Source organism: Danio aesculapii, chromosome 13 (assembly GCF_903798145.1).
Source record: "Danio aesculapii chromosome 13, fDanAes4.1, whole genome shotgun sequence".
Lineage (NCBI taxonomy): Eukaryota > Metazoa > Chordata > Actinopteri > Cypriniformes > Danionidae > Danio > Danio aesculapii.
This window is the reverse complement of record NC_079447.1, coordinates 22,458,680-22,482,918: the sequence shown is the minus strand read 5'-3', so window position 1 is coordinate 22,482,918 and position 24,239 is coordinate 22,458,680. Positions and strand designations below refer to the sequence as shown.

Genomic DNA, 24,239 nt, shown 5'->3' with positions numbered 1-24,239 from the left:
TCAGAATTTGGCCTCTATATGATCTCATTTGTCCCATTTTCGACAGTGTGCCATCATAAATTGTGAAAATAACCAACAGAAGAAGGCTTTAAGACAAATAAAAATTTTAATTATTCAAATTTACAAATTCTGACTGAGGAAATGAGCTGGCCAGTTTGTTATTTACCTACAGGCTACAGTTTTTAACATGTTCTTAGTTGGTTTTTAATCAGTTTTAATAGATTCCTATTTTTTTAATGATGGATAATAGTAAATTTGTATTTATTTATATAAGTTTTTTTTTCATACTTCTTCATTCTAAATTTTTAATTTAAAATTCTAATCTCATAACATTATTTATAAAACAGTTTAAATGCACATTTCTAAATGAATAAAATAGTATGGTAAGCACTTTGACAAAAATTGTAGGAAATATTTTTGTGCATCAAAAATTGTGGTTATAATCACCGTCCGACAAGCTAATCCAGCAAAGATTAGCGCTTGAAATGTCACTAAAATGCAGTATTTGAACCTCATAATTTGATATAAATTGAGGAGAATAACTCCAAAATGCTCCACTTTTTAAGAAAAAAGAACCACTCCTTTCAGTAGGCTGGCTACAGGTCTGATATATAAAAACTGTAGATCTCATTTTTCGAGATGTGCTCAAAACATAATTGATTTACTTCGGAATACATACAAAGTGCAATGCACCCTCTGTCCACTAGAGTGGTCTATTGTGCAGATACTGAAATCACTCAAACCCACTAAAATTTCTGTAGATCCACAGCAACTGGGTAAAGTGAGCAAATTGCAAAGGCCTATTCCAGAGTTTGTTACATCAGGTAATACCAACTTTTTTATATTTTAAAATACATTTAACTTTTTAATGGGTTTTGTGTGAGAAAGGCAATATATTTTTATTTCACATCTTTCTTTAATGATGTAATGAGGTTCTGAAAGACTATAGAAAGTAGTATATTGCAAGGAGTTGTTTATAAAGCAACGATTTCACAGCCATACATCAATGACGATGGCAAGGTAAAGACAGACTCCTCTTTTTAATATGTGATCTGCAAAAGAATATCAACGGATAAGTTGCCTTAATATGGCAAACAGCCTTAAACAAATTTTTTAACCTGACAAACTTTCAGTTTTGGCGACCCCTGATTAATAAAGGGACTAAGCCAAAAAAGAGAATGAATGAATGAATGAACTTTCAGTTTTCATGTACAATGAGAGCCATTAGGAAAACATGGCAAAATATATTTTTTGAAAGATCAATAAAGGTTCTGACTATAGGTTGTAGGGTGTATTTAGCATAAAATACTAAAGTCACTTCCCCTGAATGTATTGTGTGCTGCGTGGGTATGGTCTTTATTAATTCATTCATTCATTTACTTTTCGGCTTAATCCCTTTATCAATCAGGGGTCGCCACAGCGGAATGAACCGCCAACTTATCCAGCATATGTTATTAGTACTTCTAGAGCACCCGGAGGAAACCCACACGAGCATGGCGAGAACATGCAAACTCCACACAGAAATGCCAACTGACCCAGCTGGGGCTCAAACCAGCAACCTTCTTGCTGTGAGGCGATCATGCTAACCAATGAGCCACCGCACCGGGTATGGTCTTTATTGTATTATAAATAAGAACACTGCAAAATTATTTTCAACATAACATAATTCATTGGAATGCTTCGCAGATCTTCCCTTGACTTTTTCTGAGAATAAAGAGCCCATGCCCTTCCCTTCGGCTACAAAACCCAATGCAGTTTAATAGCAATCCTTGAATACAAATTAAACACCTTTAATTTAAAAGTCACATTTAAACAGCTTAGATATACAGTCATAAAATAATAGATTTGTGTACAAACAGCATTTACCTATTTAAACTATCTTTCCTTGTCATGTGCTTTCCATCGCAAAGTCCTCTAATTCACTCATAGTTATAATGTCTCTGTGTCTGTCATTGTCACCAATGTTGTTTTCGGCATACAAAGCTGGGTTGTGAATTTGCTCATGTGACCCATACTGTATTTCAGGGTATTGCTGAGAACCTCTGCTGTGATTCTGAACATTCTGAGTCCACGGTTCGCTACCCGTCTCAAGCGTATCCCGATGAACTGTTAGCGCAGCCGGTGTTGGCATTTCAGATGATGACCTCAAGGGTGATAATGAGGACGCAGCCATTGGCAGAAAGCCACGATACAGCATGTAAGGAGCATTTAACATTTCGACTGATGCCGGCTGCGTTAGAGCACCCTGAGACCTCTGACGAACATTCAACTGTACATATTTACCAGTTTCAGGGTCATAAAAAGTCTTTGTCTTAACTGGTAGAGGTACGTCCACCATAAAATACTGCCCTGAGTTTGGGTCTTGCAAAAGCTTTCTCTGTGTCACGGGGAAAGGTTGCGCCACTATACTGTGTGCAGGGGGGGAGTAATTTGGCTGGATGTCATATTGTGAAAGAGGGGGTGAATCTTGTACCTCTTGATGTGATGACGGTGCATCCGATGGTGCAGAGGGAACACTGGAGTTGATACTGATTGATTTGGATTCTGGTTGTTCTTGATTTTCAGGTGCTAACTTCGGAGTCTCTGACTTTTTCAGACGTCTTGTTGCAAGTCTTTGCGCTCGCCGAAGGGCTTTTTCAGATTTGGGGGGCACCACTGGAGGTTTACCCAATGATCTTATATCACTACAGGCTGATTCTGGCCTTTCATAGCAGACTGACTCTGGTCGTTCATAGCAGGCGGATGCAGGCCTTTGGTAGGAATCTCTGTAAAATTCATTCCTAGGCATGAAGGCCATACTTAGGTCGGCCAGATCTATAGGTCTTGCTGTATAGGTTTCCATATCTTCTGACATTGTGCTGATGACCGAATGAGTTTCTTCTTCCTCAAAATGTTGACTTCTTCTTTGATAGCTTTTTGATTTATTTGTTGCGTAATCTGCTATGGATATGTTGTTGTGGAGTGTTTCCTTTTCTTTCTGGAGCGGCTGGGTAGCAATAGCTGGCTCATGTAAGAGAGGAGGGTTAGAAGACTCTTGATGAGTTTCATCTTCTTTCTCTGAACCGCTCAAGTGTTCCTTTGGGGAACCAATCCTCAAGTCATCAGAGAATGACCTGTGAAAGCGTGGCTTCACGGTTTTGGTCACAGAAGACGGTCTGATGGTATTATCCTTCACTCTGAACATGGTGGGTTTCCCCATGGCTGGAGAAGAAGAGTTGGATCGGGGTCCTGTCATGTTAGCTTTACCATAGTCTGTTGGACTCTGCAAGGACAAGCTGTCTTCCTTTTTGTCCTCCTCTGATTTGTTTTGGGAAATTTTGGGACTTTCATGAGGTGGCTCAGGTGTGTTATTTGGCTTTGGTTCAATTTCAAGAGCATTCACTGTGTAATATTGTAGTTCTTCCATTTCTTCTTCTGGTGGTGATGCCATATTTATTTGGTTGTGTGCTGGTTTTACATTACCAGACACTTGTCTTCCAGAATGAGAAAAGCTAGTATTTTCCGTCATTTTATCATGAGCCGGTTGTCTAGATCGGTTTATTGTACTTTCAGCTTGCAATGCTGCAATATTGTCTCCTTGGGGATTCCTGGACTGGTACGTTTTGTAACTTTCTCCTGTTTTTGTTTGCTCCACAGTTTGTTTAGTATTTGATTTCCTATAAATTGCTGGAGTCCTTGGTTGAGTTGAAGCAGCTCTACCTTGTGAACCTGATGCTACCAATGATACAGGAGTTGTTTCAGCTATTCTTATACTGGGGTTGTGCTTTTGGGGCAATGATGGTGTTTGCTTGAGATTTTGACCTTTCTCTCTTAAAATGGCTTCTCTTTTTGATTCTCCTCGTATATCTTCTGACGCCTTTCCATGAGAATCTTTAGAAATTCTTGAAGCCGGCTGATCAAAACTGTTGTAGAAGTCAGTTTTTGGAAATATTTCAAGGTCTTTTGTGTCATCTTCTGCAGCAATAACTTTCAGTCGAGCATAGTCTGCAATAGCTGATATTTCAGGTCTAGTCACCTTCTTGTTCCTCTGTGTAGCCTCAGTTTTGGATAATATACCTTCTTTCTTAGCATCCTTTTGACTTATCTGAGCATGTTCTAGCTCATAGCTTGCGCTTCTTTCTGTTTCAGGCTCAAAACCTCTCCCTGGCTGATTCTGGTTTGTATTAGGTTGATGAGCTTGTTTTGTCTCAGTAGCTTCAATATGTTTTACTTGCTTTCCTTCGATACTGCTTCTGTTTTCATTTCGAACTTTAAAATTAACATCCTTTTGTCCATTCTGACTTAATACAGGCTGTTCTTTCTTCTTTTCCTCACTATTCAGTGCAAATTGTTTACTACCACAGACTTTTAGATCTCGAGACTGAACTGATTCATCTTGTGCATTAATTTCTGGATTTTCTGATTCACTTGGACAATCTTTCTTAAGTGGGTTGGGTGCCGTTTCACAGAGCCCTTTCATAATGTCCACAGTTTTGGGTTCATTTTGGGCTGTAAGGGTCTTTATTGGTAACTTCTTTGGCTCTGCAAAGTCTTTTTCACTCACATGTTCAGCCACGACAGTTCCCTTCTTTCCTTGTAGAGTTTTCCTCTTTATCACTTCATGTTGGTTTTTGTGGCCTACCATGAATTCTTTGTTTGATGACACTTCCTCTGTAGACACTTTTATGTCCTCTAAGTGAATTTTTGGGGCTTCAAAAGAGGCCTGGTCTTGTTTTACAACAGTACACACATCCTCACCAATACTGCTAACTTGCTCCTTGTAATTATTAACATGTGTTGCAGCGGCATCTTTTGAAACCATCTTCATCTTGTTTGTAATTTCATGACTCTTGTTCATTTCAACTTGTAACTTCTCTTGTGACCTTTTCCCCTCCAAATTCCCCTTTCCATTAATTTGCAGAGTTCGGGTATCTTTGTTTGAGACAGATTCTTGTTTCAAAGCAATTGTAGTAGCCAGTTGTTTTGCCTCGTGAATACTTTTCTGATCTTCTGAAATAAATCTTTCTCTTCTGTGTATTTTATTCTGATGTAGCATTAATGTATCAGTATGATTAAACAGTTTCTCTTCATCTTCCACCTCTTTAAGCTTCTTTTCAGCTTGGGGTATTGTCCTTCTGGGAATTTTACTTTCAATGAGCTCGGTGTTGGCAGTGTCCTTTGCCAAGGATGTGTTAGAAATGGATGTTTTTATAACATCAGATTTTGCTGCTCTTGTTGATTCACACATTACAGATTGTTTAGCCGTTAGGCATTCATTCTCTGTTTTCTTTGTGGACTTTGTAGAATTAGATACGTCATCAATAATGTTTCCTGTCTTTTTCATACTTTGTACTTTCTCACTCTTTCTTACTTGCTCTTCAACTTTCTTTTCCTTCGATTGAATATTGCTTCCCCTACTCTGACTTGATAGTTCAATTTTTTGTGTATCTTTGTCTTGTTCAACATGTCTATTTCTACTTTTTGGTATTAGGGTGGTATCACTGGTAGAATGGCCAAGGCTTGGTATACTATTTCCTGAACTCTGTTGCTTTTCAGCGATGTTGTTTGAAGGGATATTGTAGTGTTGCAATTGCTTGATTTTTCCCTCAGCTTCCTTTAATGGTTGATTTGTAACAGACGTCTTCTGACTGGAAGCTTGCCTTGAGTCATCTGAATGTGTTTGTTTGTCACCTGAGCTTTTTTCTTTGGGTGCCAGAGGTTTGGTAATACCATGTTTTATTGGTTTGTTTGAGAGTTGAGTTTCAGTGTCCTCCTTTTCTTTTCTCTCTCTCTCTTCTTGAGTGCATTTTGACATGAGATGACCATGGTAATCACTTGCCGGAAGCCCATATTTAGCTAAGAGGTCCTCATATGATGTAGTGATTCTTCCCATGACATTTGACTCATCCATAGTTGCCGTCGGTTCACATTTTCCAATCTTGTCTTCTTTTTCTTCAACATTTGAAGACACTTCAGTCTTTCTGCGAACAACCTCAAGCTCATTTTCTGCTCTGTCACCCTTTACACGTCTTTCAGTTCCAACAGAACTCTCCTCTTCTTGTTTGACTGAATTTTGTTGCTCATCAATATGACACTTACTTGACACGCATATAGTGTAGATCATGGGCTCATCATCTGAGGCTGCTTCCGTTTTGCTTGACACACAAATATTGTAAATCATCGGCTCCTCTACAGACTCCACTTTGCTGGGTGTAAGAATGTTTGATACATCTGCTGTAGATTCTACATTCTGTGTTGAAACAGGTTGTGTATTGTCCTTTTGAGCTGCACCCTCATCTAGTTTTACTTTATGTTGGGATGAAACATTTGGTTCTAGTTTATCTTTAGCTTTTTGGGGTTCAGAATAGCTTGGATTCTTCTCTTGAGACTCTGTTGATTTGTGATTGTTGTTCTCTTTTGATTTTACTAATGGTCTAGGAAGTTCTTTTTGTTTTGGACTTGCACTTTCTGGCCTTTTCTCTACCTGTTGACTGTTACTTACAGTTGCTGAAGCATCTATTATTCTGGACATGTTTTGACTTTTAGAAAGTTCTTTTTTGTCAAATAATACTAAATTCTTTGTATTTTCTTCATCTTTATGAAGTTCTTTTTGATGACAACTTTCCTTAGCTTTAGCTGATGTCTTGTGTTTTAGTGATTCCTTATCTGAAACTTGTTTGGACCGACTGCCCACCATTTGATTTGCAGCGGTAGTTTCTAGAGACTTTCTTTGTGATGCGTTGCTTTGTTGATCATCCAAAATATTTTGCTTTGTTTTATTATCTTTGATTATTAATGCTTGTCCATCTTCCTTATTAAAACTTAGCAAAGACTTTGTATTTTCATCATCTTGATGGAGATCTTTTTGCTCACAGTTTTCTTTTGCTTTAACTGATGACATTTGTGTTAGGGATTCTTTACTTGTTTCTAGTTTTGACAGAGTGCCCTTCTTTTGATTTGCAATGGAGGTTTCTACAGCCTTTCCTTGTGATGCACTGTATTGTTGGTTAACCAAAACACCCTCCTTTCTTTTAATGTTTTTCATTAATAATGCTTGTCCATCTTCATTATTGAAACATAGCATAGACTTTTTATTCCTATCATCTTGATGGAGTTCTTTTTGATCACAGTTTTCTTTTGCTTTAACTGATGTAATTTGTGTATATTTACTTGTTCCAAGATTTGGCCGACTGTCCATCTTTTGGTTTGCAGTGGTACTTTCTATAGCCTTTCCTTGTGATGCACTGTTTTGTTGGCTATCCAAAATATTTTCCTTTGTTTGAATGTTTTTGATCAGTAATCCTTGTCTATCTTCATTATTGAAACATAGCAGAGACTTTGTATTTCCATCATCTTGATGGAGTTCTTTTTGCTTGCAGTTTCCTTTTGCTTTAACTGATGCCATTTGTGTTAGGGATTCTTTGCTTGTTTCTAGTTTTGACCGACTGTCCAATCTTTGGTTCGCAATAATAGTTTCTGCAGCCTTTTCTTGTGATGCAATATTTTCCTTTGTCTTAATGTCTTTGATCATTAATGCTTGTCCATCTTCATTATTGAAACATAGCAAATACTTTTTATTTTCATCATCTTGATGCAGTTCTTTTTGCTCACAGTTTTCTTTAGCTCTACCTGATGCCATTTCTGTTAGGGATTCTTTACTTGTTTCTAGTTTTGACTGACTGTCCAATCTTTGGTTTGCAGTGGTAGTTTCTACAGCCTTTGCTTGTGATGCATTGTTTTGTAGGTTTTCCAAAACATTTTTCTTTGTTTTAATGTTTTTGATCATTAATTCTTGTCCATCTTCATTATTGAAACATAGTAGAGACTTTTTATTCTCATCATCTTGGTGGAGTTCTTTTTGCTCGTAGTTTTCTTTTGTTCTACCTGATGCCATTTCTGTTAGCGATTCTTTACTTGTTCCTAGTTTTGACTGACTGTTCAATCTTTGGTTTGCAGTGGTAGTTTCTGCAGCCTTTGCTTGTGATGCATTGTTTTGTTGGTTTTCCAAAACATTTTCCATTGTTTTAATGTTTTTGATATTTAATTCTTGTCCATCTTCATTGTTAAAACATAGCAATGACTTTGTAATTTCTTCATCTCTTTGGAGTTTGTTTTGCTCACAGTTTTCTTTTGCTTTAGCTGAAGACTTGTGTTTTAGTGATTCCTTATATGATTCTGGTTTTGACCGACTGTCCACCATTTGGTTTGCAGTGGTAGTTTCTGAAGACTTTCCTTGAGATGCATTGCTTTGTTGGTTATCCACAATATGTTCTTTTATGTTATTGTTTCTGATTATTAATGCTTGTTTGTCTTCATTATTTAAACATAGCAGAGACTTTGTATTTTCATCGTCTTGATGGAGTTCTTTTTGTAAACCGTTTTCTTTTGCTCTAACTGATGGGATTTGTGTTAGGCATTCTTTACTTATTCCTAGTTTTGACTGATTGTCCTTGATTTGGTTAGCAGTGGTACTTTCTTTAGCTTTTGCTTGCGATGGATTGTTTTGGTGGTTAAATAAAACATCTTCCTGTGTCAAATTGTTTTTGATAATTAATGCTTGATCATTTTTATTATTAATACATTTGAGTGTTTCTGGTTCCATGATTCTTTGTGATCCTGAATGGTTTGTTGGCATAGATTTGACTTTGGCTGTAATTTCCATCAATGATGCCTCTGAATCTGAACTGACCCCGGAATTATGTTTATAGGTTCTATTTACAAGCTGCTCTACATCTGCACTTAACGTAATGGTTTGAAGGTTTGAGGTGAGCTCTGATTTGGCAGATTCGGTTAGTGGTTTAGCAGGTGGAATTCCATTTTTAAACTTCATGTCACTTGATGAGGTTGTCAGTTGACTAGCTGTAATCTCGGAGCTATTTTTGATTGGTTCAATTTTAGGTTGCTCCACTGCAGCATCAATCTTACTTTTATGATGTACATTAAGTTCCTCAACTCTTGGCATGTTTCTCTCCAATCCCAAAAGGTCATTTTTATTCAAACTGCTGGTAGATTTTGAAGCCTCTGTGCTTGCAAAATCTTTTTTGGTTGTATCAGCAGGTTTAGTTGAAGCCTTTTCAGTATATTTACTTTGACTACTCCCATACAAATTTTCTTTCTGATCATGTTGAAATGTTTGCTTTTCATTATAGAGTACTGGGGAATTTTGGGATGTGCATTTCTCAGGTTTGTGTGCAGTTGTCATATGACCTGACATCAACTCGTGACTCTGTTTTAGAGATTCCTTGTTAGTGTTTATATCCTCTGAGCTTGTTACAATCATTTGCTTATCTTCAAAGATTCTGGGTTGCTGGTAGTCTTTCTGGGCATTATTTCTCTTATTTGACACTATTGTACCTCCTTGATGAGAAAATGTTTCTTTCATTAAAACTTTATCATCAGCTGGATGTTTGTCATTTTGCCTTTCTACAGCCAAAGGTATACATTTTACTTTTTCGTTCCTCATTTCAAGTGGTGATTTCTGATTATCTTCAACATTTAGAGGTTGCTTTTCTGTTGATGGTGGCGACTCATTCTTGAGATGATCATCTTGTGTTTTATTTTGCTCTTTGTACTGGGTTACACTGGAATAAGTGATATCTTGAAACAGGTGATTTAGCTTGTCTGCTGTGATTTCCTTCTTAATTGAATGACCTTCTTGGCCATCATTATTGATAGTCACACTTGGTTTTGTTGTATTTCTTGCAAGAATGCCTTGTTTGGCAAGTCCCTTTTCTTTAATTGCTGATATTTCCTTTTGGGCATGTGCTTTCAATTTCGACGTCAGTAATTCTTGTTTGCTTTGGCCTCTTTCTTTGTAAGACATGGCTCTTGTTGTAACCTTGTCTGTGTCTTTACTCATTATTCTATCTTTTCTGTCATTGCTGATATTTGTTGCATTGTGGAATTCCTTTCTAATATAGCCAGGTGATGGACTTATAACATCCTGCACTTTGTAGCCTTGTTGTTCTTGCTCCTTAGCAGGATCTGTTGTGGTTAGTTTTTCAGCTGCATCCAATTTAACTTGATTTTGTGAATTTTCCGATTTAGACATACTTACTGAATTTTCCTTTAGTCTTCTTGCCTGCTCGTTATCTCTGATGGCAAGAATATCATTAATGCTGAACCTGTCTTGTTTAGTTGAGTTATTTTGATCTGAGATGTCAGTTGATGACTGATGACTGATGGCTGATTCTCTGTCCTGCAATCCAGGATTTGGTGCACCTTTGCTAGTAATGAACTCTGTTGTACTTGACAATGTATTAGAAACATTATAACTCTTGGCACCAGTTTGTTCCATGGTCTCTAATTGTTTTTGCATCCACATGCTTTCCTTGGTGAGCCTGTCTTCACTTGTTGCCATGTGCCACTGTTTGTTACGCTCATACTTATATGGCTGATAAGAGTACAGTTCTTCATTCTTTTGGGCTTTATGGTCTTGTAAAGGTGCATACACTCTCTGATCAAATGTCTTTTGCATTGCCATACTGTTAGAAGACACATTCTGTTCTGGTGCTTTAACAAGATCATTTGTTACATTAAGGCTTTGTAAACCACCATAGACTTCTTTTGGAGGATGTGTTATAATCTGCTTTTTTATAATTCCATATGATTCAGCATGCTTTGAAAATGTGTTTAATTGATTGTCACTGTAAAATGTTTTCCTGGGTGATATAGTGTCTTCTCTGATCTCTTTCGCTTCCTCCTTTGAAAGTCGACCAAGTTTTATGTCTTCATTCACTTTTTGCATATAAGTTTCCTTTCGAACAGAATAATTATCATTGGCAGAATATTGCTTGGCGGTGGCCTTCCTCTGTTTGTCCATCTCAATCAGAGCTGCTATTTCTCCTCTAAATGGCCCTGATTCAGATCGGTCGTCTCTTTCCTTGACTGAATCAAATTTGTCCCAACGACATCTTTCTTTAACAGCCTCATTTTGGCTATGCTCAATAAAAGTTTTTCTTCCAAAATCATTTCTTTGTTGTGCATCATTTTGACTCAAGTTATCACTCTGGCCGTACTGCTCTGATGTCTGAGCGGGCAGAGAATGTGTTGGAGGGTAAGCCTTTGGAAGCATGTTTGCTATTTCTGGCCTTGCAGGACTAAAAGTATAGTTGAGGTCTTTTAATTGACCTTCTGAAGTCAGAGAGCTTTTATGCTGTGCTGATAAATTGTGTGTTGAGAGCCCTACATTAGCCAGCGATTCTCTGCTGGGAGAGTGACCCTCTGAACTTCCATAGACTGATTTGTAATTAGCTACTCTTTCCTGAATTTGAGGTGAAGTTAATGTCAAATTATCATATGATCCAAAGACATCAGTATAATCTTTAAGGGTGTTAGGGGCTGCACTGGGCTCTTGGATTGAGTTGCATGAGGCCCGTGCATCCGTTCCAGACAAATTCTCATGAGCAGTTTCTTGGGATACAAATATATCTGAAAATCTGGATTCCCGGCCCTCCAGCTTTGAGGTCTGCTTATTTCGGTCTGTTATTTCTAGCCCTTTAAATCTAGTGGGACTGTATGTACTCTTTACTCTTTTTCGATTGTCTTTGAGGTTGAACAGAAGACTTGAAGCTTTGGATTTGTAGCTGTCACGCAGATGTTTGACATCAGTCTGAAGTTTAAGGTCAGCTTCACTCTGCGAGGAATAATCAGAAACAGAAGGAGTGTGTGCAAACCGCAGGATCTCAGACGTCTCTGTTTCTTGTCTTGTGTGAATGACCGGTGTGAGAAGCTGAGTGATACTGAATGGCGTCACACTGCTAGGCAGGGTGCTTTCAACCACTATCTCGTGTGTTACTTTGCTATTGCTAAATAAGTTTGAATCCGGTCTACATGTCCTCTCATTAGAAGGTGAGACCGTGGAGGGCCGGTTGACTGGTTTGTTCCTTACAAAGCTGTTGTTTTTCTTCCAGGGTGGGTAGTTGGATGCTATCTCGGATTCGCACCTTTTCTCAATTGCAGAGGCTTTCTGGATGACCGTGGACCTGGAGCGCTGACTAGCCACAACATCCTGAATTTGTCGCTGACTTAAGCTCCTACTTTCGCACAGAGAGTTAGGAACTCTGTGGTTGTCTTTCAGCTCTTTGTACATGGGAGAATCATACCACCTTGGGAATTCATTAGCTGACATAAACCCTGACACGTTTGTACTTTCGAAGGAGAATCTGTTGTATTCTTCCCACAGCTGAAAGGGACTGAATTCACTATGAAAAAAACAGTTTGTGGAGTTCATTGTCAACTTACTTTTCGAGGTTTTCATCAGGACAGTTGTGTCCATCTGGCCCACTGCACTAGCCATTTCAGATGCATAAACATTGTTTCTGTAAGACTGAAAAGAGCCCAGCTTAAAATTATGATGGTTTTCTGAAAAGTCAGAGAGTTCCCTCTGGATGCTCAGCAGAGCTGATTTGTCCCATGATTCACTGCCAAAGTCTCTGTACCTTTCTCTTGCCAGAATAATGTCACATGTCCCACTGTCACGGTAACACTCCCCTGCACTAAAGGCTTTGATTAGAGATGACACTCTAGATGAGCTCCGGCCCTGCTGCCACGCCACCTCATTGGAGCCATTGTTCATGTAAGGCAAGCTTCCTTCTCTGAAAGCCTGTTCCTGATGGGTTACATCCACATAGGAATGCTGGAATGTTGAGGTCATCTCGGGCTGTGCGTCTGTCTCCCCATATTTCTGAATGCTATATGAAAATGTCTCCTGGGATGCTGTCTTTTGTTGGGTTTCCTCAGCAAATGCTTTATGTCGTTCGGTAGGAGATGAAGAGAATTCTGAGTCATTGTAAATGGCCTCTTCTCCAATGCACAGGCTCCTGAAGGCACGATCGGTAAGGTTGCTGACCTCCCTGTCCGTGTCATCCATAAAGCTGCCGCAGCTGGATGTGTCACTGAAGCCATCAGAGTATTTACGGTGGCCCTGCATGCTTTCCCGCTGGCCTGTGTGGCACTTTTCCAGCGAGCTCATTTCAAGTGCTTACTCTCATGGACAGGGTGCAGTTGTCCCTGTCAGTCTTGGAGGTGGCTGACACGGGGTGTCTTGCATTTAAGTAGCTCACCTTCTAAAAGGTGATCAAAATGCCGTCCTTTCCTGCAAGAGTAGCAAAGATGTCATAAACCTTCTGTTCACTGTAGTTCTCGGAAATCAGACTACTCCTGGAGAGTGATTCAGATGTCTAGTGAACATTTTAAAATTTATTATGAAGTATGATATCCAAACACTTTTCAGATCTTTGACCTTTGAATCTGATCATTTGTGAGTTGAGCCACATACCTTTGCCTTGCATACTGCAGATTCATATCACGTGAGTTATATTTAGAGAAGGAAACGGCTTCCCATTCTTACACAAGATCATATATTAGAATTTTTTAACACTTGCTTAAACACTAAAATAAGTCCCTTTGAAACCCACTGTACATGGACTTGTCATGGTATTGCTAGCATAGTAAATTGTTTCCAGCATTATGTTTTTATTCCTGAATACACCAGTGTTTAGTATCAACATACTGTTGTTATTTTATTATTTTTTACATTTTAGGAACTTGTGTTGCTTTGTTTTTTAATGCATCTATATTTTTTCTATTATTATAATAATAATTATTATATATATTTTATTAGTTTTAATTTGTTTATCTTGTGTTATGCTCAATTTTGAGTTTTTGTTTTTTTAATGAGTCTATATATTTTCCTGTTTTTATAATAATTATTATTGTAATTTAGATTTTTGTATTAGCTTGAATTAGTTTATATTTTCCATTTTGTTATGATTTTGTGGTGTTATGTTCAATTTTTTTGTTAGTAATAAGTAATTGTGTTTGCCTTAACTTATCAGAGCTATTGCGACAACTCTGAAGCCTATACTTAATATTTACTTAATATTACACTTAATATTCAGATTATCATTAAACCAAGTTTCAGATTAGTTATATTAGAATTTTTTAAATGACATATTCCTAAATTACAGGCTTAGATTAGGTTGCACTTAGTATAAATTTTATCTTTTATTAAAGCACAATAAGTAAATAAACTTAAAACCATCATGGCTTCATTGTAATGGAAATGTTTGATAGATTAAATTGACCTGGGTAATTATTAAACCTGTTTAGCATAGCAATTTCATTTCCTGATTAAAATTTAGAACATATATACTGTACACAAGCAATAATACATAAAACATATTCTGCATTGCTCAATTGCATCTGTCTATAAGCCATATTATAATAATATGAACATTGAAGATAAGTTTAGTCTTACCTTTTGCTCTTATATTTCATTTTTTAGTGGAGAAAGTAGATCTTGTGCTTCAGAAAGCCATTCCTTATTTGCAGCATACTATATGTGGCAAACAGCATCAAGAAGTTTCTTTGCAACAATTCGTTTTCTGAGCCCTCCTTAAGTTGACAAAGTGCAGTGGTAAAGGCCACTTAGTACAAAGCCCCTAAGAGAATTTTCAGAAGTAGCAACACTGGAACAGCAGTGAAATCAAGCAGAGACGATAGAGCTGGAAACATGGGACGATGGCTTGAGGCAGCTCACATATTGGAATAACCATGTGGTGTCAAGTGTCAAGCAGATGGAAAAAAAGTTCTGTAATTCTGTTGTGCCATGCCAGGTCTTAATAGTCAAACATCTGAACAAGTGAAATTTCTAATGCCAAAAAGAAAAACAAATCCCTGTTGTTTTGTAGCTTAACATGTATCCACTTGTGAGGTGGTTGTTGTGGTAGACAGCATGTATCTATCCAGATGAACATATGCCCACGGTGTAAAAATAGCTTGTTGCTTCACTAGCAAGTGTCACCCACTTCTTTTGGCTGAACCGTGCTTTAGACAAGTCAACAGATGATATGCGAGCCCTCCTTGGGATTTCATGAGTTAAACATGTCCATTAGTTTTTCCATTCTGAATTTTTATTTCCATTCAATTTTTTAATTATGCTTAATATGAAAGAAAGGCCAGTTATAAAAAAAAGCAGCACAGTCTCTGCTGTCATTTATGTTAATAAAAAGTTGTAATAAATGGGTCACAATAGGAGGGGTATTTTTTGAGCCGTCTCCTCCCCTTCTCCATTTTCGAATGTACCCCTGATGTCAAGCAGTCTCACTCCAGTCTTAACTTTGCAGCCAGCCACTGCTATAATAGGACATGGGTGCAGTGAGCTCTTTCCCAGGAGTCTTGGCTACTGCAGAGGGCCTGGTGTGTAAAGATGATGGACACTCACACATGGAGCAGCAGGGCCGCCCTCTCTCCTCTTTAGAGCTCTGTTGCTAAGAGCACTCTCGCTCACTACTTCCTCGCCACTACCAGCTGTACTTTACAGCACTGTCTGATACAGAGCCATTCATTATCCTCAGCTGAACAAGATGACATGTTATGTTCAAAACAACATGATCCTGACAGCTGAGAACACAGTTAAAGTATTAATACAGTATTAAAAATCTTTCATTTATGTAATTGTTGTATTAATGTTTGCAGTGGTGCTTCAATCCACTGTGGCAATCCCTGATAAAGCAGGGGATAAGCAGAAGGAAAGTGAGTGAGTGAATTTTTGTAAAATCATATTGGTTTTTGACCTCCGTGAAGTTGGCACCCCATAAAAACAAATAATCCTCAAAACGATGCCATTCGTTTGTGCTGATTTGTGCCGCAAAAAACAAACGTTTGTGCTGGTTTGGGGTCTGAGATATTAAGCATAATTTTTTTTGAACGTGTGATGTCACTCCCCCCCCCCCCCCCCCCCATGTTACTCAAATCACTTCAAATCAGCACAGGTCATTTAAAAAGCTCTCAGAATAACCTACATTGGACTAGGCTATTTTAATATCTAAAACACAAAGCATCATAAATGAAAATTCTACCAGCACAAACAAATTACAATATTTTAGAATATCATGCATGTTGTGGCTGGTGATGTCATTATCTTTAATTCAATATTTTAATAATAGAAGCAGCAATAACAAAACTTTCATAGGTACAATCCAGCACAAATGAAACACAAGCGTGACTATTTTGGTAAATATGAACCAACTAAGGTAAAGAAACCTCTGAATGATCTATTATTATTTTATTAGGCCTACTAATAGTATTTTTAAAAAATAAAAATACCAATATCAATATAAATATCTGATGTTCATTTCAACAGCACAAATTGGGCACAAACAAATGACAGCACTTTCTGTGAGATTTAGAGGAACTGTAGTGAACTGCTCCAGAAATATTTTGGTTATATCTAAACAATAAAAATAAAGTGTTTTTTTATTTATTTTTTATTGGCATAAGCATAAATCGGGCACAAAAGAATGACACCAGTTTTGTGCGATTTAGGAAATAATGGGGTGGACAGTGACGTCACGGCTCCTGAAATACTTTGATAAGGCAATATCTAAACAATAAAAAAATATAAAGTGTTTGTTTTAATGGCACAAACCAGCACAAATCGAGAACAAACGAATGACACCAGTTTTGTGCGATTAAGAAAACCTGGGAAGGAGAGTGATGTCACGACTCCCAAAAATGTTGGTTATATCTAAACGAGGAAAACAGATACGGTGTTTGTTTTAACTGCACAAACCAGCACAAATCAAGCACAAACGACATGTGCTGATTTGAAGTGATTTGTCCAACATGGGATGGAAAGTGACGCCACTCGGTAAAAAAAAAAAAAAAGCTTAATATCTCAGACCCCAAACCAGCACAAATGTTTGTTTTTGCGGCACAAATCAGCACAAACGTAGCACAAACGAATGGCATAGTTTTGGGGATTATTTGTTTTTATGGGGTGCCAACTTCACAGAGGTTCGCTCTTGATCATGAAAAATGCATTTTGCTTTACACTGCAAGAGTTTTTCTAAGTAAATAATTGCAAAAAAATACTTACTCCTTCATTTTTTTTGTTGTGTAATTTGCATATACATACAACAAATAATAATTTGTTTCATACAGTATAAGCACACTTGAAGTAACCCAAAACAGCAACAGTGTGAGTTTTGGGGCTGGACTATCCTACTAGTTGAGCATGACATTAGCAATGCCAAGATTGTGGGTTCAATTTCAAGTGAAAGCAAGGACTAATAAAATGTGTATCTTTAATGCTGCTTTAGAAAAATCATCTGCCAAAAGCATAACTGTAATGTAATGTTAACAAATGACAAACAGAGTGTGTTTTGCCAAGACAGGTAAATACACAGAAAATAATCCTAATTGGAGATGCAGAGAGTTCTTACAAATAAATGTATATAATAAGCATTTTGTTCCTAAAAAATGCTGATTTATTTATTTGAGTGCAAAAGAAACTCTGCATTGTATTCCGTGTGAGGCATTGCAGCAGTAACTGCCGCTATCACAAGATTTAAGATTTAAGGGGGCCCAGTGGAGTATACTGCACTCTTGTAAAAACTCTGATTATATTACATGTGTATGTTTGGTTCTGAAGGATCGGGTAGGTGCTGAACCCTATAACAGGTCAGAATGGTCTCTTCCAAACACTGGTCATTCCCTCTGTGAATCACCCCTCGTCGTGACATTTATGGGATCGTACTGCAATTACAGACCCTCTGCTTGTCAAACGTATCTGAATGCTTTATCAGGGACCAAATACCAGTTCTCTTTTAATACACTCCGTTTATTGTTGCACAGCTGCAAATGCAGAGTTGTTATCAAGGTATTAAGCCTCTTATTTTTAGCTAAAAATATCAGTCAATGCAGATGTCTATTTTAAAACCTTATAAAGGGCAGTGGAGTAAACCAGTTACAGTTAGCTCCAGTTACAACAGTTGTGAATGGCCTCTGATCCTGTTATAAATGTTAAAAGTCCTAATTCAGTTTAATTTGCATTGTGTTGACTGCAGGCAAATAAAGTGCAACAGTCTGGCTCCTGAAGTAAAAGCTCCATTTATTTTCTCCATTTGGAAATTGATTTTTACAAAACTAATAAAGCTTTAAAGACAGACCTCTTAAGGGTTCAGAGGTTGTTAATCAATGGTATATGCTTTTCTGGAACCCATCATATTATTTCAAGTTTTTTTTTTTAAAACAAACGACATTAAAGTGTAATATTGAAATTTGTACTGAAAAACTACATTACCCATGATGCTGTACAGATAACTGCATCACAGCACACCAAAAAGGTCTTTAAAACTACTGTGCCAAGGCATTTTAGTTAAATACATAGTCTAGATCCTTTGTCTTTTTTTGCCAGATATTTATATAACTTTTACTTCATTTAGTTCAGTTTGCAATGTGTTTCACTTCATTTTGATTGGTTGATTTGGTTTAGAACTCACAACACTTGCAAGTCTTTTTTTCCTCTGGAAAGTAGCTTTTAGCACTAGTTCAACCAGGAAGACCTAATGTCATATCACTCAACACAATCAGTTCCCACCAATAGCCACGAGACACAAGGAAAACCAATTGTCACGTCACTTATCACAATCAGTTCCAAACAATAGCCACGAGACCACAAGGAATCTATAAGTAATTCATTCATTTCATTCATTCATTTGGTTGCTGCAGATACTGATACAGACATTCAACCACCAATCATGATTCAACATTCTCCCCACCACCACCAGGTTGGCCCTGTCCAGGGGGTAAGCTTCGCCCCTGCATTCGTCCTCGCCAAAGAAATCCTATGTTTTTGTTAAATAAATCTTTTGTCATATAATACTCATCGAATAAATGAAGCGTTCAGGTACAAAAACCTCTAAGTGCCATCTGACATTTCTATTGAAAATGAAATTTTTTCTCAGCCTCCTTTGTATATGTTGAGTTATTTTACTTTAAAGACCAGGAAAAAGACTCATTCCTTGCCATAAAAGTGATATTACTGAACATACACATAGGAGCTTGATAAAAATACTAATTTTTGAGGAAAATTTGAGACAGCATTAAGAGGTTTTTGCATCGAAACTCTTCAAATGTACTTCAATATCATATATATCCTATTTATTTTCCTACTCTTTCTGGTAGAATCAACACTACTAAAAAAGTGGGGGGGAACTAAATTATGAATTTATAAATAGCAGAAAACAGCACCTTTGCCTCAACCAATGGCATAAATTGGGGGTATGACTATGTATTTATCTAGATAGGGAAACTGTATTCTGTAACTATTTTAAGCCCACACAATAATCTTAATAGAAATGTCTCCTGTTCTGTTATTTGCCTATAAAGGCAAATAATTAACACAGTCAGTTATCGCACTGACTGAAAGTATGCCATCAAATATTAAACTACGTCACCGTTTCCCGGCTCATTTACAAAATGCCGCTGAGAGAAAATAACGCATAGCCCTTCTTATGGCGCCTGTAATGTTCTCGGATATTGATTGTATCAGGGATATTAGCTGGTCTGTGACTTAATCAGCCACCGCCCCCATCTGAATAAAGCTTGAGCTAAACGAGTCCCTCCTGAGGGGCACGCTCTGTCTCTTTTTATTAAAACCCCACAGTCATTTCAATGAAAATGTCAATAGATCTTCTCTTACATGCCTTTTCAAGAGAAAGAACTAAATCCTAAGAGACAAAACACTTTGATATACGACACTTTCTTTGTTTAATTCAATTGGAGGCCGGCTACAGCAATTCAGTAGTTCACAGCTAATCAAACTGGTTCTAAATGTACCACATGATCACCGACATCCAAAGATCGTGATTCAAGAGTTTTATTCGCAGAAATGTGCGTCACGGTTTACTGATTCTGGAAGGCTAGTGGGAAACGGCAACAGGCTATAATATGTAAATAATCTAGGTCATTAAACCGTCCCATTTCCACACTGGGTGTTTTTTTAGAGTGCCACAATGCTGGTCTTCTGCACATCCAGTGGTATAATTATAAAACCAATTAACTGAGAATAATTTGCCCTAATGGCAGAGCCAATAAACAAACAAACTGAGCGAGTGATTTAATGGAAGGGTGTCTTTGCGTTGCTTTGTTGCCTTGCGAGTGGCCCAAATGAGTTTAACAAGAGCTCCCTCGAGATGCTACATATACCAGAGATATGAGAAAGCATCTCCTTTTGATTTCCCCTGATCCTCCACTCCCATTAAAAACTTTAAGAGGCATCTGTGGACGTCGGACGCCGAGCACCTTACTGTAGCCAACACTGACCATATCAGAGATGTCCACAGCAGAGGCCGGACTCTGAGGTTTTGTGCAAGGTAAGATGTTGTTGATGCGATGCGTTACTGTGCCATCTCTCCCGCTGACTCGTGTATTACATTAACAAGCCACTTACTGATTGACTGAGAGCTTCTCTCCATGAGCCCTTTTAATCTACTCTGATATGAAATGCATGATTTCGCTGCAGGAGTCATGTCTGCGGGTGGGCAATGTCTTAAAGTGTAATTGAATAAGTGAAAGAATCACTGTGTCTTACGTTATCTACAAGGGTAACATGAAATAAGTGATAACCATTCAACCTTTTTATTTGGTGAGCTCACATCCAACTGGGACCTTTTTGTAAAATTGAACACTATAAACAAAGTAAGTCATTTTATATCTTCATAAACTATACCCACCATACATATATTTGCATTTTTGTAGCCGTGTAAGAGGATCTGGCATCTTCTGTATTGTAGCCACATGGAGTCAGTGTAGAGTCCTGATAGCAGGAATGAATGTGGTATGTAATTATTTTACAAAGTGTTGAGTTCCTCTTGCATTAGCATCCTCCTGATTAACTGTTCATTCTAAAAAACAGGTGTTTTGCAAAATACCATATTAACTAATACCAATACTGTTTGCAAAATAGTCTAAAGCTGTTTAGTACAGCATTACAACACAGTATTCATTATCTACTGCAGAAATAGCATGGAATATTCAGATGACCTAATAATTATTAATTGCTGTATTCCACAATGCAGTGCACTCAAATTGATTTTACATTTCCAATATGATAAAGGAACCATTTTCTTTAAAGTTAATTAGTGACATAGCCTGTATGTTTTGCAAAATGCTGCTCCCTGAACTAAACATACAAGCTAATGCCATGTTTTAACTGCCACATGTTTTAACCGCCCAGGCTCATTCTGAAAACATTGCTCCATGTACATTTCTGGAGACAGCCAAATACGTGCCAGGAGGTATGTTTTTTTACAGTCTTTGTTTTTGCTAATCCACGAGAGTCCGCTGTGTACGCTTTTTGAGATCTCAAATTTCTCTCACGAGTGCCATTCGCGCCTGCTGTTCTCTCGTAAATCCACCAGAGGCTGCTGTCAACTGACTGAACGACTGACTGACTGATCGACTGACCCACCCTCCCCCTTCCCTGAACCCAACCAATAGTATTTTAAAAGCAACACTTGTTCTATCTGCTTTCTGGAACTGTTCTTCACCGGACTCGAACCCCGTTGTTGTTGTCATCTCCTTTCTGCATCTCAAGTCCACCGACATTACATGGCGAGCTACTGGACAAACTGGTAACAGCGGGAAAGCCGTACATAAGGAGATAAGCAGTCAGCTGGTAAGTGCGAAAAGGAACGGCGTCATACCATCCCATAGCGTTCGTTTAAAAAATAAAATGCAGCTGTATGTACTTCTGGCTACATAATTTACGATCTCCAGAAATGTATATAAGGCTACATTTTCAGAATGAGCCTATGTTGCAACATACAGTCAGTGGTTACTTTGTTAAGTGCACCTTTGCCAGTGTAACGTTGGCCACAATTGAGACAATTGAGTAATATATTGTAATATCGAGTAATACGTGTTCAGAGATACTCTTCTGCAGACATGAGCTGTTATTTTAATTACTGTAGCCCTTCTATAAGCTTCAACCAGTCTGGCCATTCACCTCTGACCTCTATTAGGGCATTTTTAGCCCAACGACTGCTGGTGTCTGTATATTTTCTCTTTTTCAGACCATTCCCTCATAAACCCTTAGAGATCCTTGTGCATGCAAATCCCACTAGATCACCAGTTTCTGAAATACTCAAACCAGCCCATCTGGCACCAGCAACCATGTCACATTCAAAGTTATTAAATCACCTTTCTTCCTCATTCTGATGCTGGTTTGAATCAGCAGATCACCTCAATTACGTCTATGTGGCTAAATGCAGCCATATGATTGGCTGATTAACACCTAATAAAGTTATCCAGTGAGTGCAATGAATAAAATTGTGCTAGTGTTCAATTATGATTGTAGCCAAAGCTGTGAAATACAGTGCTTATTCCTTATTTCTATCAGTAAGTTAGAGGCAGTCCTGAAAGCTAAGTAGTAGCATTTGTTTATACACAGAAATTCCTACTTGTTTAGACTGTCGAGACTCTGATCACGTGGCTTGTGTGCGTAGAAAGAATGAAAACATCTGATTTATGTACAGACTGACTGATTCCATCATGTCAACGTTTTGTAATAACTGGCATTTTCATGCCCATGTGGTTTGTTGATTCAGTTCGTGTTTTATATATTATTGTAGGCCGTGAAATTCACAACAGGCTTCGTCTCCAGAGAGCATATTATGGCATGTTGTGTATATGCTTTCAATTCATTCTTGATCCAGTAAGAACAAAGTTTTTTTTCTCAAACAATACAGAGTAAAAGACAAAAGCTAAAGTATTACACTGGCACGACACGTGTTAAGCAGTAGTCCTATATTCTGTTGCTATATATAAGCACATTGTGTAATTCAACTCCTCTTGGCAGCCGTTCTCAGTAGGAGAAACCACTAGCTCAGCACATTACCCTACCCAATAAACCATTATGCTTCAAACCACGAGATGGGTGGACAAGAACTGTGAAGACAGAAAACTGCAACTGCAGACTGTAGACATATTTTTATTAGTAAAGCTTATATTTTCAATAGTAAAGCTAGTTCCCAGAAAAAACTAAGTATGTATAACTTGTATCAATCACTTTTACACTTTAATGATCCTTTAGCATCCACAAACCTTAAAAGACTCAGTCCCAGTCATTCTAATTGCATGGGATAAATTAATAAACTAAAATATCTCCTTTGTTTTTAACAGAAGTAATTCAGTCATATCAGTTTGCAATTAGATTCATTTAGATTTTCATTATTATAAGTTATTATTTTTTGTACAGATGAATAAAAGTAGGCCACAATCTAAACACTTTCATAATAGATACAGACTTTTAAATATATACATTTTAAACTGGTTGAAAATTTTAGGTTTCTCAAGCTTGTTGGTTGCGTTTGAGTAAAATGTAACTTTTTCTATAAAGTACTGATGGCATTTCTTCCAAATGTCAAATAAAAATGTTATATTTTAGAAGAGACCACTTGACAATCCTAAGTTTGTCAAGATTGAGGGTAATAAATAAATTGAAATAACAAAAATATATACTTTTTTTAAAAAAGGTAACATTTTAGAATAATTAGCCATTGGTTTATGTTGGCTAATGTATTTACTAACGTTAACTAAGTATGAATAACCTTGTAAGACATTTATTAATCATAGGTCAACATTACCTAATGCATTATTAAAATCCAATGTTGTACTTGTTAATATTAGTTAATTCACTGTGAGTTAATATGAACTAACGTTATTTAACTTAACATTAACTTAAAAAAGATGAATAAATACAGTAATAAATGTATTACTAATTGTTTTTTTATGTTAGTAAACACATTACACACATTAACATACATGTTAGTAAACACACGTTAACTAAAAAAGATTAAAAGATCACTTGAAAATTCTAAGTTTTTTAAGATTGATGGTTGTGTTTGAGTAAAATGTAACTTTTCTCCAAGTAAAAAAATTACTGATGAAATGTCTTCCAAATTTCAAATAGAAATGTCATATTTTACAGCATTAATTGTTTTCTCTTTTTTGCTTGAAATAACAAAAAAGGGTTTTCAGATGTTTATATTCATTTTCGCCACTGGCTTGCTTGGTTTGGGACTTGTGGAGCTGCACATTGATGTATTTGCTCTTCAGTGTTTGGACTTTCTGCAGTAAAATTTAAACCACGCTCAATTGAACTAAACTGAACCTCAACTCTAAAAACTGGTCTGACACAGTTTCAAATTCAATTTACTAGAACTTCTATGTTAAGCTGCTTTGACAAAATCTACAATCTGAATTTAATTGAATTTTAAGACAACAAAACGCCAGTTTTAGCTTTCGAGAAATTAAGAAATCAGGATTTTGTAGAATAACCCAGATTTTCAAATCAACACTTAAAAACATTTTCTTAAAAAAAAAAAAAAAAGATATATTTAAAATTTGGATAAAAAGCTATCAGAACGCTATAGAGTAAACCCAATTTTAACATTTTACTTCAACCCAAA

General features: G+C 37.2%; 1 protein-coding gene across 1 annotated transcript; it reads right to left on the bottom strand.

Annotated features, from left to right (window-relative positions):
* Nucleotides 1–1,021: 1,021 nt before the first annotated feature.
* LOC130240194 (uncharacterized) lies at nt 1,022–14,719 on the bottom strand. The gene is made up of 2 exons (XM_056471633.1): nt 14,240–14,719; nt 1,022–13,075 (listed from the first exon to the last, which is right to left on the bottom strand). The coding sequence occupies exon 2, from the start codon at nt 12,950–12,952 to the stop codon at nt 1,889–1,891; it is 11,064 nt and encodes a 3,687-aa protein (XP_056327608.1). The 5' UTR covers nt 12,953–13,075; nt 14,240–14,719; the 3' UTR covers nt 1,022–1,888.
* Between the last annotated feature and the right edge of the window lie 9,520 nt (nt 14,720–24,239).

What these genes read in the sequence shown, in the direction of transcription:
- LOC130240194 (XM_056471633.1), bottom strand. Translation starts at nt 12,952, where the DNA reads ATGAGCTCGCTGGAAAAGTGCCACACAGGCCAGCGGGAAAGCATGCAG.